Source organism: Talpa europaea (assembly GCF_964194135.1).
Source record: "Talpa europaea genome assembly, chromosome: 4".
Classification (NCBI taxonomy): Eukaryota; Metazoa; Chordata; class Mammalia; order Eulipotyphla; family Talpidae; genus Talpa; species Talpa europaea.
The window spans coordinates 41,053,458-41,072,481 of record NC_140070.1 but is presented as its reverse complement, the minus strand read 5'-3'; the positions used below and the strand labels follow the sequence as shown (position 1 = coordinate 41,072,481).

Sequence of the window (19,024 nt, the reverse complement as noted above, 5' to 3'; positions counted from 1 at the left end):
TTAAAAAACTGTAAAAATGCCCTTCATTTTGGAAAAAATATCCATTTGTTCCCTCTCATGAGTCATTTTATTCATGAAGATTTAATGGAAAATAGCATTATTTTATAATCTAACCTAGTCAGCATACCTGTAGGTCTGTGGTTTTCAGTTGTTTTTCCCCTTCATATTCACAATATATTCTCATCAACAGGTCTGAATTCATCCTCAAGGCATATACAACCTTAAACACCCTGTGCATGCTGTAAAATAACTTCTAGACTAATAAATCCTCCCTAGTCCTTACACACAGTTTAACTGAATTGAGGGTTCCTGTATCAGGAACTTTAAAGGGGAGGAAATTATATTAAATCAGGTTTATGAACCAATAGATACCAATTATCATCCTCTCAGTCACTAATTCCCTGGTTCCCAGGCAGGCTGCTATTCCTCAGTACTGGTTTCTCTGATGATTAAAACATTAGTAAAATCTTGCTATTTTATTTAAACCCAACTTAGCTACTGTTGGGTCCCAATATTTTCTTTCTTAGTGTTTTCTTTCTAGGAAATTCATAGTTTCCATTTGATCCTAAAAGCAGCTTTTGAACAAGTAGCACCACCCTTGGGTTAGGTTTCAGCTCTTTTATACTGCTTCCACCACTGCTGCCTTCCCCACTTCTTCCGCAAGCACTTCTCAAACTAAGACTGCTAATCAGAACAAGCTGAAGAATTTGGGAGTGCTTCCATTCACAGTTAATACTATTAACTACTTTGTCTTCCATAGACAAAACTTGAGAATGTTTACAAAAGCCAAAACAGTCTTTTAATCTGAGATAGGTAATAAATGTGAAATTTAAGTTCATTATAAATTATATGACGCAACAGGCCTACTTTTCAATTTAGAATACTGCACTCTCTAGTTTTGTGACCTTGAACTTAATTTCCTTTAACTTCAACTCAATGATCAGCGACAGTTAGGTATTAATACTTCCTCTACTGGTGTTTTTTTTGTGTTTGTAAAGTTTAAAAATCCTATATATAAGTAGTGCCTGGCACACAGACAATGCTTTGATTACTAGTAAGTATGACCATTATATTTTTTTCCATATTTATCTTTCAAACTTACGTACTGCGTATTTCTCTTTAATTTCTCTCTAAATTTGTATATGACTTTTATATCTAATAACCTTCTAATTTGTTTTAAACTACTGATTCAACCAATACTGAGATGTAATATGACTAAGTCTATGCTGGATGCTGTAGGAAATACCAATCTGAGAGCTAATGCAATTACCTGTCTTGATCCTGAGATAATTTAGTGGTATCAACAATGAAGAAGAAAGAAAAAGATGAAAGCAACAAATGAGGGGATAATTGTGTTACTTAAAAATAAATTCGGTGTTAGAATGGTCTTAGAAAATGGTGGTAAAATTAATAGATGAGGCAAGAGCTAGAGAGAAGTACTGGTTTCCTATGCCTTGGTCATGATTTTGTACCTGAAGTTGACATAAGAGAGGGACATTTAGTTTAAACCTCCAGTTGGTAATATAACATGAGTATGAAAGAGAGTTTAGGATTAGAAATATCTGTTGAGAAGTCATAGACATACTGAGCATAAATTTGGGAGTGAGCAGGTTAGAGAAAGTATGAAAGAAATGAGTTTAAGCAAGAACTGCTGAGGATTACCCATGTTTATAGAGCACAGTGGGAAGAAGAAACAAATGCTTATCTTAGTGTATACTGAGTGTAGCAAGAATGTGAAGAAGGAACAGGTAACCAGTAATGCACGGAGAAATTAATGTAGACGAGACATTTAATTTGGCAGTTTTCATATAAGGGCTTTGGCTGCTTTTGAAGGAGATGTTCCAAAGATGGAGTTAGGCCTTGTTAACTAACGAGTCAACAATAAACAGCACACCCAAATTGGGCCATTTGAGGAAAATTAATAAAGGAATTATCAATATATAGAAAGATATGGGCACGGCTTAAAGAACTCAAAAGGGGCTAAAGTCATATAGCAGCAAGTAGAGAGATAATGTCATCACTGGCCCTGAAGGGAAAAGGAAAGAGAGAGGTCACTAGAGGAGAGAGTAGCTGGAGAAAAAGACCTCCTGGTGGCACTAATAGCCTTTGATGGGTATGTGTAGCCCATATTACTTATTCTACTGCCCACCCACCCCTTCCAGAACCACCCGTTGGCCAAACCAACAAAAACAAGGCCAAAGAGCCCTTTGATATATTCCATACAAGTGATTTTCCCAGGACACAGCAGAGGAGAGAATGGATCTGGATCTGGAAGAACACACAAGTAATATTCAGAAAAAGGAAGGTTATAAGAAAATGGGAGTATTTCAGAACTTGTTTGAGAAGCCTACTTTCACTGGAAATAAAGTTTTATGTCCAAAATATACTAATTTTATCTACCAGCCCCCTGCTTTGTGAGATTACTATAAAAATTAAGAGGCGTGAGAACTTTATCCATTTTGTTGCATTTTTTTCTATATGAGTGTTAGTCTGCCTTAGCATTCTGTATTTTATTACTACTGCTATGTCTGCTGTCATTGAGTAGAACTTAAGCCACAATTGCATATGATATTTTTAATACCTAAAAAACAAAAAGTTTAATTCAGAAGTATTTTTTTTCATACATAAAATCACTGCTGTCTTGTCATTAGTGAGAATTTATTAAATGTGTGGAACGTGAAGAAATTATTTTGATTATTCATGTTTTAATCTGACAGATTTATTTATATTGTGTGTAAGAAAAAATTATGCCAATAGTAGTTGGCATTTAATGGACTTATTTCTTACATTGAGATGTGATTAAGAGTCTGCTCACTTTGGGAAATGTGTTAGCTCATTATAAGGATTTTATTAATGCTCTTTTAGAGGTGGTTTGATAAGCAGATTCTGTTAGCTCAAAGGTGTTAAACTGCTTTTAAAGATACCGATCCAAATATCTTTTATAGTTCAAATAATATTGGCAATTTCATCCTGTCAAAATAAATTCCAAATGAGTCAGTGTCTCAGAGACATTTTAGACCAGTTACAGATCAGCTATATCTAAATTAAGAACAAGTGGAAATCTGTTTTATGTCAATGTATGCTTATTACTTCTGTGAGGTAACCATGATTACCCCATAGAAATAAACTGTAGATTGGAACAGGACTTTGGAAACTGTTAGATTATCTTGGCTGCCAGTCTCTGTGTTCTTGTTCTTTCCGAGGTTGAATTGGTTTCTTTTCTCTGCCAGTCTTTTTTAATTTGCTTCAGTTTTCTTTTTTATAGAGTGTATTTTTGTGTTTTACTTCTCTATGACCTTAGTATGGTCTTTGCCGCCCCTACTTTATATGTCTTTGGATTAAATAAATATCACCTGCTGCTATTGCAGTCTCTCCCAAGTCTCAAGAATGAGACTTCAGGTTTTTTTAGCACAGCAATTGCACCAGCACCCTCTAGTCTAATCAGTTACATTCAGGGAGTTATTTGTCAGGGCATGTGAAAAGGTAAGTACTCCTATGATAAAGCAAAGAAAATATATACCATTAGAATATTCATATATACCTCTTTTCAGCATATTTGTTTCTTTTAAATTCCACATGAGTGTTTTTGTTTGTTTGTTTATTTTTCAGATATGCTGCAGGAGAGGAGGGAGAGGGATTAGAGAGAGGGAGGGAGGAGCACAGGGGACTGAGGTGATGGTGCACGGGTGCATTGGTGAAGGAAATTCTATGGGGACTACACCTGAAGGGATGGGGGGAGGTAAATATTGTTAAAAATGAACAATGATGTAAAAAATAAAAAAAATTATTAAAAAATAAATTCCACATGAGTTTTTAAGGTTTACAGATAATATACAAGTTCAGCTGGTAATCAATATGGTTTCATGTCTCTCAAGTTATATTCAAATATAACTTACTAGACAAATTTTATATTCTGTAGTAAGTTCACAACACATTGAAGAATTAAGAGTCTTTTAGAGTAAAATCAATCACTGTGTCAGAATTCTAGGTAAGAATTAAAGTTATGGTCTCTTTTGCACAATGATAGCAAATTTAAGAAAGAAAGTCTTCCTCATGCTTAGCTGTTTGAGACTAGACTATTCACACTGATTAGCACATTGAGAGATTTCTCTCAGCCATTTCCCTGCAGTCTGCTTGTGGTTTCCAGAACTGTTTTGGCATTTTTGAATCACAATTTTATGTCCTCTCCATTTCAGGGCAAATGCCATTATGGTTTTATATTGTTTTATCCTGTTGTCCCCTTTAGGAAAATCATTATTATTACTCAGACATAAATATACATATCTCAGGTTGTTATCTCTAGATATAAGGAGAAAAATGGGTTTTGTTTTGTCTGTAAAATTGCCAAACATCTGTTACTCTTACAGTTTCTGATTTTATCTCAAGCCAGTTCTAACCACTTAATTCTACAGTTTAGATGTAAGACATTACATGTAGCATTTTTCTTATTTTAGTGAAAGTAATCTTTTACTGCTGAGTGGTAAGCATTTTCTGTGTTAACCTCTGTCATATCCTTGTGGAGATTGTGAAAGGAAAACAGAGGACTGAGTGTAAAAGAGACAATGTAACACTTCCCAATTTTTTAGGAAGTATATATGTTGTTGATTCCAGATAATATATATTAAGGATAAAGTTGTAGCCATGTGAAATATGAATAATAAATTAATGCTGATGTATATAAATTAAATAGGGAATTGGATATTTTAGGGTTGAGGTTAGGTAACATAGTCTTTTATCTTTATATTCTGGGAACAAGTTTGGTAAAACCCATTCATTCCAGGGCCTCCCGGGTGGCGCAGGTGGTTGAATGCAGCACTGTGAAGCTGTCAGCAGCCTTTGCAGTGCAAGTTCGAACCCAGCCGGCCAGGAAAATACCCACATGGTGCTGCAGACCTCTCCTGTCTTGCCCGCTGCTCCCCTCAGCAGTGTATCTCAGTCAGTCTGCCAGTTCTGTTCCCCGCTCTGTCTCTGGTAAATCCTCTCAACCACCCGCACATCTGGCCTGTACCCAGGTTCATGTATGCATGAATAAATCTTTTAAAAAAAAAATTCATCCAAAAGAATGTCTTCAGTGTAACAGGCAGTGAAAAAAGGTTCCATCCCTTGGAGACCTGACACTCTAGTTGTCCTGGGGAGTGGCAGAGTGGCGGATGACACAGAGGGGATGGATATGTTGTAATCTTCAGTAAGGTGGTCAGAGAGTTAACAAAGAAAATTCTATTTCTTTAGAATCAGTAAACAAAAGTTAATTGTAAATTGTCTGATATCTTTGATTTATTTCCTGCAATTATTTATTTGCTAGGGTGTAAAAAGGAACAAAAAAGATGCTAATTCCTTGTGCCTGCCTACTGATTTTTCAGATGAATGCACTGGACACTCTTGGTCAGACTGCTTTGCACAGAGCTGCCCTAGCAGGTCACCTACAGACCTGCCGCCTCCTGCTGAGTTACGGCTCTGATCCCTCCATCATCTCCTTACAAGGCTTTACAGCAGCACAGATGGGGAATGAAGCAGTGCAGCAGATTCTGAGTGGTGAGTTAAAATACATGAGTATTGCATAGTATCCTTCTATTTCATGTCCACTAAGATAAAGACAAACTGCATCATTCATTTTAATTAATGCTTTGGAATGTTTTCTCTACCTAAGTGTTTTTCCTGCCTTTCCTTTCCTGCAGTTTAGTCTGTGACTCTCTCCATCAGTCTTTTTTGGTGGGGTGAGAGTTAATAGGCATCATAAGTAATGAGGCAAATACTTAAATTTTTTTCATTTTATTTTTTTTCCTGCTTAATTTTTATATATTTTTTAATGTTTGATTTTCTTGCATCTTGTTAATTTTTGGACAGTATTTGATTTCTCCCACCCGGTATAGCCCCTGTAGTTGTCCCATCACCATTTCACCCGTGATCATCAATCATCATAGTCCTTTGTGCTCGCCCCTCCTGTGTTTTGGCCCTTCCACTTCTCCTGTTGTATGCCTCTGATCTATGGTCAGCTTGCAAGTTTTGTCTTTTTTTTTTTTCCCTGACACTTTGTTTGGTTTTTCCATATTCCACATGTAAGTGAAACCACCCGGCATTTATTTTTTTTAAAGATTTTTTATTTTATTTATACATGAACCGGGGTACAGGCCAGATTTGCAGGAGGGTGAGAGGATTCACCAGAGACAGAGCAGGGAGCAGAACAGGCAGACTGAGGAAATACACTGCTGAGGGGAGCAGCGGAAAACACAGGAGAGGTCTGCCGCGCCATGTGGGACCCTCGCTGGCCAGCCAGGATTGAACTGTCGCTGCAGAGGCTGCAAACAGCTCCACAGCACTGCACTCAACTGCCTGTGCCACCAGGGGAGGCCCACCATCCAGCATTTTTTCCTCTTATTTCACTTAGCTTAATCCCGTCCAGCTCCATCCACGTTGCCACATATGTAATAGTTTTAAATGGAAAACCTGACTCAAGTGTTATGACTAAAGGTGACTTAAAAATCATAAACAGTGTGGAATTTTGGTAGCTCTAAATTATTAAATAGAGAAAATCATGGTAATGATCTTAGTGTTCTTACATGTAGTGTGTTCTGACCTCCTTTTTGTTAATTCATAACTTCATTGTACTATTATGAAATTATCTTTAATTATAATCTTTAAATCTTGCTCGCTGCTAGTGCCTGTCTAGTACAGTGTTAGTTTCACTTTAGTTTATTGAGGGAGATCAAACATAGAACAGATATGAAAATAGACACTAAACTCCCAAAATAGAAAAAAATAATAGAATTTCAACTGAAAAAATGGTGAACTAGATACCCTTTAATTTTGTCTGTGGATTATAGAATGACATAGCAAACAATAACAGTAAAATGGGGAAGGAATTTCTGATTTCTAGAAGGAATTGTAGACACTTCTGTCTCTAGTCCAGTACAGTGCTCTCTCTTTAAAATGAGTATTTTTGTAAAACACCTCCTTTCCTATCCACAAATGAAATTCATAGATGATACAATCTAACTATATACTTTTCCAAAACTCCATTTTAAATACCCTGAATGTAATATAAAGGGAAAATTATAATAAGTTACAGGAGAATTATTTGTAATTATTACACAATAGTTTGGGTATGGCTATGCTAAAAGGCAAAAATATATCCCACAAATTTCTGAAGAACTCCCAGAAAGTACAGCCCAGTTGAAAATTCCCTGTTATATCCTGAAATAGGGAACCTTCCCAGACTTACAGAGATCATATGTGTTCTTAGGGCTGAATCAGAGTTAATCATCCTCCTAAGAATAACTGTGCCACACGGTGAAAGTTATTCATGAAGATTTATTTTCTTCATGATAGTTCATTCTTAGATGGCATTCAAACTGCTTCGACCTTAGATGCTATCTTTACACAGTGAACAAGACAGCGAAACAAGATGTCTCTAAAGTATCTTCACTATCAGAAAGAACTAAGATCTATCTAAAAGAAATTTCCTATTATAAGATTTGAAGCTTTAACTTGAGTTCATTTAACTTCCTGTTTCTAGTGAGCAATAGATCATTTGCTTAAAAAAGATACTACCCTGACTCTGAAATATTTCTGCCTTTTCAGTAAATTTTAATAATTTCTAAAAGATGTGATTTTAGTTAGAACATGCTAAATTTTTGTTACTCTTTTTACTGAGAATCATTTAGTCTTGAATTTTAAGTTAGTTTCCATGAGTTGTAACTATAAATCACAGAAATATACAACTGTTACATCAAAATTTCTAATAAAGTAGCACACAGTTTTTAGAGATAATTGACAATGGGGCAAGGGATTGATTAAGCAGATTACATCCATAAGGCTTTTTAAAATGTCTTGTAATGAATGTAGTTGGAATTATGACTTATTGTAAAAGATAAAATGGAATGTATCACAAGTTAAGTAGTTTTCAGTTATTTTGATGATTCTTTTTAAAAGTTGATTTGTAAGATAAGTCATTATATAGATAAATTAATTGCTTAACTTAGTATGTGCCAGAACTTTTTAGTTTAATGATTCATATTCTTTATTTCTCTGGAAAGTTAATGTAAATAAAAGAATTATATGGTAAAGTTTTGCCTTTAGAGAGACTTTTTAAATGGGACTTGTTTCTTTTTTGAAAGAGGATATAATTTTTCAAAGTAATATTTATATGAATAACTTATGTGTCTATACTTTGTGACTGTTACCTAGCTGAACTTATCAGTTATACCTACAGTTAATAATCCAATTCCAGGTTATAACTATAATGATTCCTGAAAGAGTACATTAACCATTCATAAGATATGTAGGAAGTTGTTGGGTTTCTGTTAATGTTGGTTCAAGATCCACTCTCAGAAGCCTACACTTCTATCCCCCAAGTCTGCAGGTTGCCAATAGTTTGCAGTAATATAGCTTTAATTGTAAGATGTTGGCAATAAAGACAATTTCAGATTAGACTTTTCTTTCTAGATCTGCTTTCTCTATACCTGCTCTAGCCAATAAGGCAGACATTAACTATATATAGTTAAATTTAAATTAATTAAAATTAAATTTTTCAATTAAGTAAAAATTTTAAATCTGTTCATTGGTTGTACTGGCCACATTTCAAATACTGAGAAGTCATATATAGCTAGTGGCTACTATATTAAATAGAAAAAATGAAGAATATTTCCTGTATCACAGACAGTTCTTTTGAAAAGTTGCTTTTAGACTAGATCTTGACCCAAATTCTTCTGTTTGTGTATTCCTATGTGTTATTGCATTGCTTTTACTAATTATTTATAGAAGTAAAGATTTGGGGACTTATGATAGCTAATTTAAACACTGATGTCTCCATTTGCACTTACATGTTGAAGTTACCCAGAAAAATCCATTGCCATCTTGTTGTCAAATATTTAAACAACCATTCTATAAGACATTTTAAAAATAGCAATCTGATATCCAGCCTTTGACTTTAGATTTTTTTTGTTTGTTTGCTTGCTTTTGATTTTATTCTGGTAAGCCAGAATAAAACTGAAGAAAAAGTTAGAAGCCTATTTCCAGCCTTTCGCCCTAGATGAAATCTTTAATTTTATACTCTACAGAGCCAGTGTGCTTAGAAAGGATTTTACTAATATAATACTTTGTATCTCAGCTATTTTTCTGCTTATGATCCCCTTTTAACTTCATTTTTTTTTAATATTTATTCATGCATACAAGAACTGGGGTACAGGCCAGATGTGCTAGAGGGTGAGAGGATTCACCAGAGACAGAGCAGGGAGCAGACAGACAGATGGACCAAAGACACTGCTGAGGGGAACAGCGGGCAAGACAGGAGAGGTTTGCCGCGCCATGTGGGTATCTCCCCGGCTGGCTGGGCTCAAACCCGTGCTGCAGAGGCTGCAGACAGCTTCACAGACTGGTCACAGCAGGCTCAACCACCTGAGTCACCAGGGGAGGCCCTTAACTTCATTTTTATATTCTTTTAATTATGCATCTCTTGGGCAATGTCCTTGGCTATATCTTAACAGTCAATATTTTCTTCACATTGTTTCTAAAATGAATCTGTTCTAAGCATGTTAAGGGTTTATAATGAATGCAAAGTTCTTTAATTTGTGTAGCAATTAGTCAGTATCTTTAAATAACTACTTTACTACTTTCTACTTTTTTTTTTTTTTAAGATTTATTTATTTATACATACATACATACAAGCACTGGGTACAGTCAGAAGCGCAGGAGGGTGAGAGAATTCACCAGAGCCAGAGCAGGGAGCAGAGCAGGCAGAAGGACCGAAGTACACTGCTGAGGGGAGCAGCGGGCATGGCAGGAGAGGTCTGTGCGCGATGTGGGACCCTCCTCTGGTGGCCGGGGAGCAGCCGGGGATCGAACTGGCGCTGCAGAGACTGCGGGCAGCTTCGCAACCCAGCCCTCAACCGCTGCGCCACCGGGGAGGCCCTACTTTCTACTTCTTAACTAAGATTTTCTCTAAATTTTTAGACGTATCCTTTTATTTGCATAAAATTTTTTGCTTGATTATAAAATTATACCCTTTGTAAGTTATCAGTCTGCATCAAAGTAAATGTGCTAATTTCAAATAGTTCTTAGAATTAAAAACTTCAACCATGCTAGTTATACTCCTAAAATTCTAGAATCTGAAAAGATCCAACAACTCTATATACAAATAACATTTTATTTTGCTGAAATGATAAGCCAAAAATATTTCCTATAGATAAAATGTTTCTAGGTTTTTACTAACTGCCCAATCACTGTCATAGATATATTTTACATACATACAGACTTTTCATCTATAAATGCAGTAATGTCATGCATAGTTGGGGGGAAGCAAAGGAAACATGAATAATGGCAAAGATAGAGCTATTAGTTGATATATACATTGACCCCAGTGTAAAATAGTTTGAAGTAAATTCAGCAAATGCCTTCTGAATGTTCTCTTTATGAAAAGGAATATAAAGATGAACAAGACCTGATTCCTTTCCTCAACAATTCCACAAACTAACAAATGTAATGAGTTCACTTTTACAGAAAAATAATTGTTGATATTTCAAAAATGTACTTCATTAATGAAGCTCTTCTTTTCTCCCTTTAATCTTACTATTTCATCTAAGTGTTATTATAACCAAATAAATATAGTTTGTCTTGTAACTTTTTCTGTAAAAGCCACTCGCCTGAACAAAGCACTTGAACTCGAAAGAACTGAAAAGTATTTCTTCTGAAATCTAAAACCTTTTATAGATTTCTTCTGAAATCTGAAACCTTGATCTTGTTTAGACAGTGGACTTAAGAAAGGTGTCTAAGATCATAAGATACAATGCAGTCTTAAGTCTGAAAGAGAGTCTTTAAAGGAAATTAACACTCTGTGTAGGTGCAAAAGTAAAACCATTAAGTAAGTGAGTTGTCCATTGTCACAAATAGAGCACAGTCTAAGTCTGAGTCTTCAGTCTTTTTGTTTCATATGAGCATGTGTGCACATGTGCATTATAAAAGCCACAGTTAATGTCCATCATCATACTTTGAGTGATATATTATATATTGTTTTCTTGAAAAACCTTTTTATTTGGGACAATGTGTAATGAATTTTTGGTTTGTTTATATAGGGTTAATCAAAATACATCATTTGTTAGCTTTAAAATTCTAGACTTAACAGCTCAATTTAATTATATTCTACTTAGCATTTGTATCATACCTCCCAGTTACACAGATATTTTAAGTTTCAGTTCCCTCAGCTATTTAATAAATGTGAATTAAGCAAATATATATAGGTGATAGGTCTTTTTGTACACTGATTATATTATCTAAGATCACTGACTTCAGAAGTAGTGCTTCTGTTTCATATTGAGGAAATTGAGGCCAAAAGAAAGGCTAAAGTACTGAAACATGAGTCCCTTTCGTAGGTTTACATAAAAAATTCTGTGGCAAAGCTTTGCCACAATACTTTGTAAGGCACTTTGTATTATAAAGACATTCTTGATATGACTCTGTGTTTCTTCACTGTCCTTGCCAAATTTTGATCATAAAATTTGAAGGACAAAGTCATAGGACTGCAGAAGGATTTGTATGTCTTAGAATTTATTTGGCTTAGTGTCAGATAGATGTAGATTATAAGTAAAAAAACTACTTATATAACTTATCTGAAAAGGATTAGGAAAATATGCTATCTTAGATCTCAGACATTTCAGACCACTTTTGTTCCTTTCCATTCAACAAATAATTTTTCCTCTTTTACTACTCTGTAATTCCTCAAAGACCAACAGTAATCTTTCCTTTCTCTCGTGCAGAAAGTACACCTATGCGCACTTCTGATGTTGACTATCGACTCTTAGAGGCATCTAAAGCTGGAGACTTGGAAACTGTGAAGGTAAGTCAGTGGTTTTAATGTCTTAGGTGGCATTATTCAACCTTTGCTAGCCAACTGATTTTAAGCTTCTAAGTTACACTACTTAAATCCAAACAATAAAAGAGATGAGCACAATAGTTCATAAGCAGGAGAGATCTTCAAAATGAAGGAGTTCCTAGTACTTCTATCCATTAGTTCCTTCTATCCATTAAACCACTTTTTAGTCACTTTTCTTCTATTTATATGAAAGCTCTTTTGTTTCCACTTACATTAAAGTGTTAAATGAATTAAAGTGTTATTTCTGACTGCATTCTTAAATTTCTAAACCTACATACTAATAGTACAATAAAGTTTGGAACACTGTTCCTTGAACTCTCCCAAGAGATTCTCACATTTGCTCTAAAAAAAGCATTCTTAGGATCCTGCAACCATTTGGAATTACTTATATGCAGAAGATGGATTTTCTTTTCTATGGAATTCTGCTTGCCAAGAAAATTTTTTCAATGAAACAGTGTTTGTAGATTTAATTTTTTTTCAAATGTAAAATTATATTCTAATATTGAATATGCTCTTTTAAAGCACACCATCTGTAATCATTCATTTAGAAATAAAGATAACAAAACAGGATATAGTTTTTGCTTTTATCTGGGGGTTAGTCTTAGGGTTTTGTTTTTATTTTTTTAAAGGAAGTCTAATTGCAAAATTGGTATTGACAGTCATGCCAGGTTACTTTGTACAAACTAAACTTTGTTAATTCTAACCAAACTGTTTTTGTGATTTTGAGCAAATTAATTTGAGCTTTTGATGATACACAATGGCTGAAATTATAGTGAACACTTTCCAGCTCTGTTGCATAGAAATTTTTTTTTCTTTCAATACGTGACCACCTCCAACCGTTCTTCCATCTTGTAATGGTGTCTAGGTTATGTAAAGAAAAATAGTGAATTTCAGTTATCACTGAAATTTTAAAGTTATGGAGAAATTTCTCCCATTAGGGAGAAATTTTAAAGTTCTCTAAGATCTAAATTTATACATATGCTTTTGGCATTTAAAATATATCCTAATAAAAAAAGAAAACTATTAAATATAAAAGTGATTAGTATGCCTTTTCTAGATCACATGATAATCTCAGCACTAGAATTGTTATGTTTCTATTAAAGTAATAGTTTAGTTTAATGTATAACTTTTAACTCCATAAATTTTATATAAAATAGGCAAATATACTGCAACTTTCAGATATCCTAAACAAAGGCCTAAGCTCAAATTAAGTGAAAATTAAGCCTGGTGAATTTTTTTGCCCTAGACTTAGAAAGTATTAGAAATGAGGTATTAGAAAAAAAAATACTGTTTGCTGAGTAAAGTGTTTGAAACTACAAAATGTAGATAAGAAGGATATAAAATTGCTTTGACATTCAAAAAGTGAAATAGAAGAGAGAATAAAGAACTTCCAATTATCAGAAAACAAATATGTACTAAGTAGAGCAGACTTTGTTTTTGTAACCTGTCAAATCAGTTGTGTTTCATAACCTACCTTTTTTTTGGCCAATATTCTCTGCAAAAGTAAAATAATAAAGTGAATTTAGAGTAAAAAGCAGCAGCAAGAGGGAGCAATTTCAATCATGTAAGATCCCATTGAAAGTGTTTACTCTCAATATTTTTCATTTTTTTGCTATGTATTAGTGTAGCCACAGACTCACTTGTCATCAAGAAAATAAGATATTTGACCTAGCCAGATAAAAATGGCTCTTCAGATTTTATAATCTGAGGCTTTTCCATAGAGTTTAGGAGATTGTACTTACTACCCAGATTCCTTCAGTCATGTGAAAATTGTGCCTCTGGGAAATTTCTGTTTTTACTTCACCAATGTGGAAGTCCGCACTCAGTTACCAACAGAACTAGAGATCTTCCCAGTTCTCAGTTTGTATGTAACAATAGTTCATCACAGTGGCAACAATAGCAGAAAGATTGTCAAATGCCTTTGCCATCATAACTTGTAGCCTAGAAAATGCCAATTTTTTTTCTTGGCTTTATTTGACTTTTCTTCTTTTCATCACTCCTTGAATTGGGGTAATTAAGAAAGTAAGCAGTGATATAGCAAAAGGATCAAGAAGTTAAAAGTCAGAAAAGCAGGGTTTGGATCTTTAGATTAACCCTTACTATATGAATAAAGGGCAAGTTACTTCTTTGAGCCTTGGTTTTTTTTATCTGTAAAATGGAGATAATATCAACTTCACAGATAATAGTCTTCCACTGAAAGAATATGAAATTCTTTATAAATTATCAATTGTTATTCCAAATTATTGTAATTCATCTGTCACCACCGGTGATGCAGCCTGTCAGTCCTTACTTTACTTCCTACTACTTTGCTTGTGCTAAAAGGAGCTCATGCTGAAATGGTAGCAATAAAAGGGAGAAAAGGAGAAAGGAAGAGATTTGCAGGGCATAGCTGAAAGAGATGGAAGACCAAAACTAGAATATGTAAGAGTAATTTTGATTTGTGAAGCTATACATCCTCCCAAAGATCAAGTAAAGCATTTTTGCTGCATGACTTTACTGTAGTGTATCAAAGGGCCAAATGGGTGGCCCAGGCAACATTAAAATAATTTTCCAGAGCTCTTTTGCTTGTTTAATGTACTACCAAGGAGAGTAGAACTCTGGGAACTTCTGCAGTCACCAGAATTGTTGGTATTATTTAAGCAAGAATGGTTAAGAGCATGCTAGTATAAGCAGATAACCTGTGATGAACAGTCTCAGGAGAAAGTGAATAAGATGAAATAGAAAGGTATTATTTATCTTGGAAATACCTGCTTTATTATGCATTTTTCTTTTTGATATGGATTTTGGCCAGGAAATGTTGAAAATATTAAATTGCTCTGTGAACAGTAAGACCATTTGTAGATAATGTAAAGCCAAGCAGAGTACTGATTTTTAAATTATCTATTTTATCTAATCTTTGGTAATAAATATTCATTAGAAAGTTATAATTTATCCAAGATGTCTGCAGTACTTTCAAGCAAATCTGTGAATAAATATTAATGTTCTTTTTGTGTTTGTGATGTGCCATAAAAGCAACTTTGCAGCCCTCAAAATGTGAATTGCAGAGATTTAGAGGGCCGGCATTCTACACCCTTACACTTTGCAGCAGGCTACAATCGTGTGTCTGTTGTGGAGTACCTTCTACACCATGGTGCCGATGTCCATGCCAAAGACAAAGGGTATGTGTTAGAATTTAACTATTTGGGATTCATTCTCTTCAGACAGTAAAATAATAATAATAATAATGATATTTTAAAGTCTTAGATTTTTTCCATAAAGCAAAACATAGAAAGGTACAAAAATGAAAGTAGAAGTTCCCATTCACCCCACTTCCCAGAGATTGCAACATTAAAGTTTTTTTGTAATCCTCTAACCTTTTTAAATGCATATGCCACTGTAGGTACTGTGGTGGTGATGGTGGTGGTGGTAATGGGGGCAGGGGAACGAGGATTAATAGATTTTAATATACATGATGCCATTCTATAATAAATGATGCCTTTCTGTACAGTCTACTTTGCAATTTGCTTTCTTTGCATCCAGTAGTATATTTGTCTTTCCATATCAGTATTTAATAGTTTATCTCACCCTTATATATATATATATGTAGTGTTTGATTACATTGTGTGAATGTTTTTATTTAGTTTGTAATTTGTTCATCCGTGCCCTTTTTTGGCTATTAAAAATGTATATGTTGTCCATAAAGAAGCTGTCCATCCCTAAGTCATCAGTATTAATAGAAACATAATTTAATTTTGCTAATTCAGGTCATCTGTATTTTTGTATCAGATTACTAAATTTTTTAAATTTATCTAGACAAGACTTAAAATAGACATTGAAACTATTAGAAATGCAAGAAGGAAGTTTTAGCTGAAATGAGCTTCCATATCCTGAGCTAATTACACATCATCCCAAAATATAAACAAGTAAGCACCTTCCTGTACAGTTACATAGCAGACTACTATAGAATTAAACCACACAATGTAAGCTTTAATTAGCCATTATGGATTTATTAAGGAACATATCAGACATGAATATTTAATAATAATATCACTAGCTTTCGAAAGTATTGTAGTACATCGGGGAGTAACCAACATTTGTTCATATTGCCCATTTTAGCACTTAGCATATTTAGTCTCAAAACATTAAAAAGGGGGAAAAAAAAAAGTATTGATCTCTCCAAATAAAAAGGTACTTAATATTTTATTTTTGCCACCTCTTAAATATAGTTTAAATTTATTCTTTTTGATGCACTATTTTTTTTAAAGGATGACATGTATTTTCCTTTTAGTATGCCTTCTAATCAGAACTGAGCTAACTCAGAATAGTTTGCTTATAAGTTGAGGCAGCTAGATTTTCTCATCTGACTAGAATTTATAATTGTTGTCAATATTTTCCTTCCTCAGTGCTGGAGTTTCTATATTTGGTATTTGAGTTTTCATTTCTTGACACCTGTGTCAAGTATAGTATTTAAAACTATACACTGAAACCACTACTGAATTGGTAGGAATTAAGAACCAAAAGTGAAAGTTAGAACTTGCCTAAATAAAGAAGTTAAATTGTATTGTACATTTTATAGGTAAACATACAATTTTTATTCTGAGAGATGATAAAGCCAAATCACTGATCACTTCTTCCTGAAATCACCTTGTAGAGTTGCTCTTTGTAGCAACCTGGTAAAACTTGAATTTAAAGTATTGTGATAGAACCTTTTTCTGTGGTGTGTGTGTGTGTGTGTATATATATATATATATATATATATATATATAAAGAAAAGGATTGCTGTGAAATGTTATATCCATCATCAAGAAACTTGGAAAAGTCCTTTTTTATTAAAAGGGACATTTTTGAAATTATTAATCCTTATTTAGAAATGGATAACTATAACTTTAAGATCAGAGAATTATTTTTTTAAGTATTTAGTACAGTCATTGCCTTAGAAGAATTGCATTATTTTTATTACAGAAATCATTTTAACTCAAATATTTGTTATATGTCTTTGAAATAATTTTCTTTTTTAGTGGCTTGGTGCCCCTTCATAACGCCTGTTCCTATGGACACTATGAGGTAGCTGAACTTTTAGTAAGGCATGGGGCTTCTGTCAATGTGGCAGACTTATGGAAATTTACCCCTCTACATGAAGCAGCAGCTAAAGGAAAATATGAAATCTGCAAGCTCCTTTTAAAAGTATGTAATTTTCAAAATATAAGATAATTATATTTATTTGGGGGTTAATATGTAAAATTATATCAAAGTAAATGATTCTGTTAAGTTCAATAAAAGCTGTAGAGACTGCTTCTATTATCTGTTTTAGAGGGATGTTTAAGTGTGATATCATGATATTTATATAACTTTGAGAAGTGCCTGAAGTGCCTTTTGAACTGATTTGATTAAGTTTAGTTCATCACAGTTCATCAACACAGATTTTGGAAAGAGTTGCATTATTTTGCATTGCTTATCTAATATTTAAAGAATAAGTTTGATTTTTTTCCTCCTTAATAACTTGTGCCCTTTTTAAATTACAGAATGTGAAAAATCACTGGACATGGATTTACTGAGTTTCCCCCTTTTTTTTAACTAAAGAAAAACATATGTAGTTAAATCAAAATTCTTCTACCACTTTTATGGTATCAAATATGTTCTTTCAAATCTCTAGAATAATACTGTATTTGATACTGTTTTTTATTATGACTAGTTGGTAAGAAACAGCTTCCAGACCAGTTGAGCCCATTGTCTACTTTATTTTATATCTGTTTTCTGCAGTGGGCCAATGGCAGTCGCTATCTTGACTTTCATTTACTTTAAAACCAGGTTAGTTGTTAGTAACATTTATATCTGATTTCATAATAAATGTTAAGACTTGTGGTAAAAATACTAAAAACTACCAAACTTTTTTCATCATGATTACATTTAAAATTAAGGCATTCTCTCCACCTGTGTGTCTTCCTCTTCCCTCATCTTTGCATCTTTATGCAATTGAAATCTGGTCAAAATTAACTTCCAGGCCATTCTTAAGGAAACTTCCAAAGATAGTTTGGAAGCTGAGAAAATATATTAACAGTGAAAGAAAGGAACTCAATGCTTCCCTTACCATTGATCTGAGGCTTAGGACTTTGGTTGAAAAGTAGTTATATTACTAAATGAAAAATTTGCAAACTAAAGCAGGATATTGCCTCTCTTTTCAAAATGAATATAGAATAGATATCTATCCTTGGATTAGTGAATGTAAAATTAATACTAATGTAAGTAAATGTTAAATCTTTTAAAAGATACTATAGAAAATGTCAAATCTTCAAAAAATGCCATTTGGATTTTGTTTCTTTGTAGCATGGAGCAGATCCAACTAAGAAGAACAGAGATGGAAACACACCTTTAGATTTGGTAAAAGAAGGAGACACCGATATTCAGGACTTACTGAGAGGAGATGCTGCCTTGCTGGATGCAGCCAAGAAGGGATGTCTGGCAAGAGTGCAGAAGCTCTGTACTCCAGAAAATATCAACTGTAGAGATACCCAGGGCAGAAACTCAACTCCTCTGCACCTAGCAGGTGAGCACCCCAGCACTTCCAAGTCTGGCTGTCCTTTCTTGGATACATAATACTGTTTATAAAAAGATGAGAGAAATGCTGACCATACTTAGTGCTTTTCATGAATATAATTTTATATAATTTCTTATTGGAAAAGCTCTTAATTATGTGATAATACTAGATTTTACAGCAAAAAGTATTAAAACCTTAATATTCTCCTCCCATGAGTTGTGTGTATATATATGTGTGTGTGTGTGTGTGTGTATATAAATATATAGGAGGTTTTTTTTAACACTGACATGTTTGCCTTTTTTTCAATATTATAGCAGGCTACAATAACCTGGAAGTAGCTGAATATCTTCTAGAGCATGGAGCAGATGTTAATGCCCAAGACAAAGGTGGTTTAATTCCTCTTCATAATGCCGCATCCTATGGGGTAAGTCAGGAAACTTCACTGGCATTTACTACTTTGTTATAAGCATAATATGCATGAAGTATATATATGTATATACACATATACATATGTGGGTATATGATATATAGCATATATATGAGATATATATATATATATATATATATATGATTTAGCATCATTTAGCACAGTTTTAATCTATTTAGAGCGTCTAGCCTTTCCAGTTAAACTTTACTGTATTTTGGCC

At 33.8% G+C, this 19,024-nt stretch overlaps 1 protein-coding gene across 1 annotated transcript in view; it reads left to right on the top strand.

Moving 5' to 3' along the window:
- TNKS (tankyrase) overlaps positions 1–19,024 on the top strand; it is a gene marked incomplete at both ends in the record, with an annotated part of 159,975 nt that overhangs the window by 110,636 nt on the left and 30,315 nt on the right. The window contains 6 exons of the mRNA XM_084231387.1: positions 5,361–5,532; positions 11,748–11,827; positions 14,876–15,021; positions 16,861–17,026; positions 18,167–18,386; positions 18,692–18,801. Of these exons, the coding sequence (XP_084087513.1) occupies positions 5,361–5,532; positions 11,748–11,827; positions 14,876–15,021; positions 16,861–17,026; positions 18,167–18,386; positions 18,692–18,801 (894 nt within the window). The remainder of the gene's footprint in view (positions 1–5,360; positions 5,533–11,747; positions 11,828–14,875; positions 15,022–16,860; positions 17,027–18,166; positions 18,387–18,691; positions 18,802–19,024) is intronic.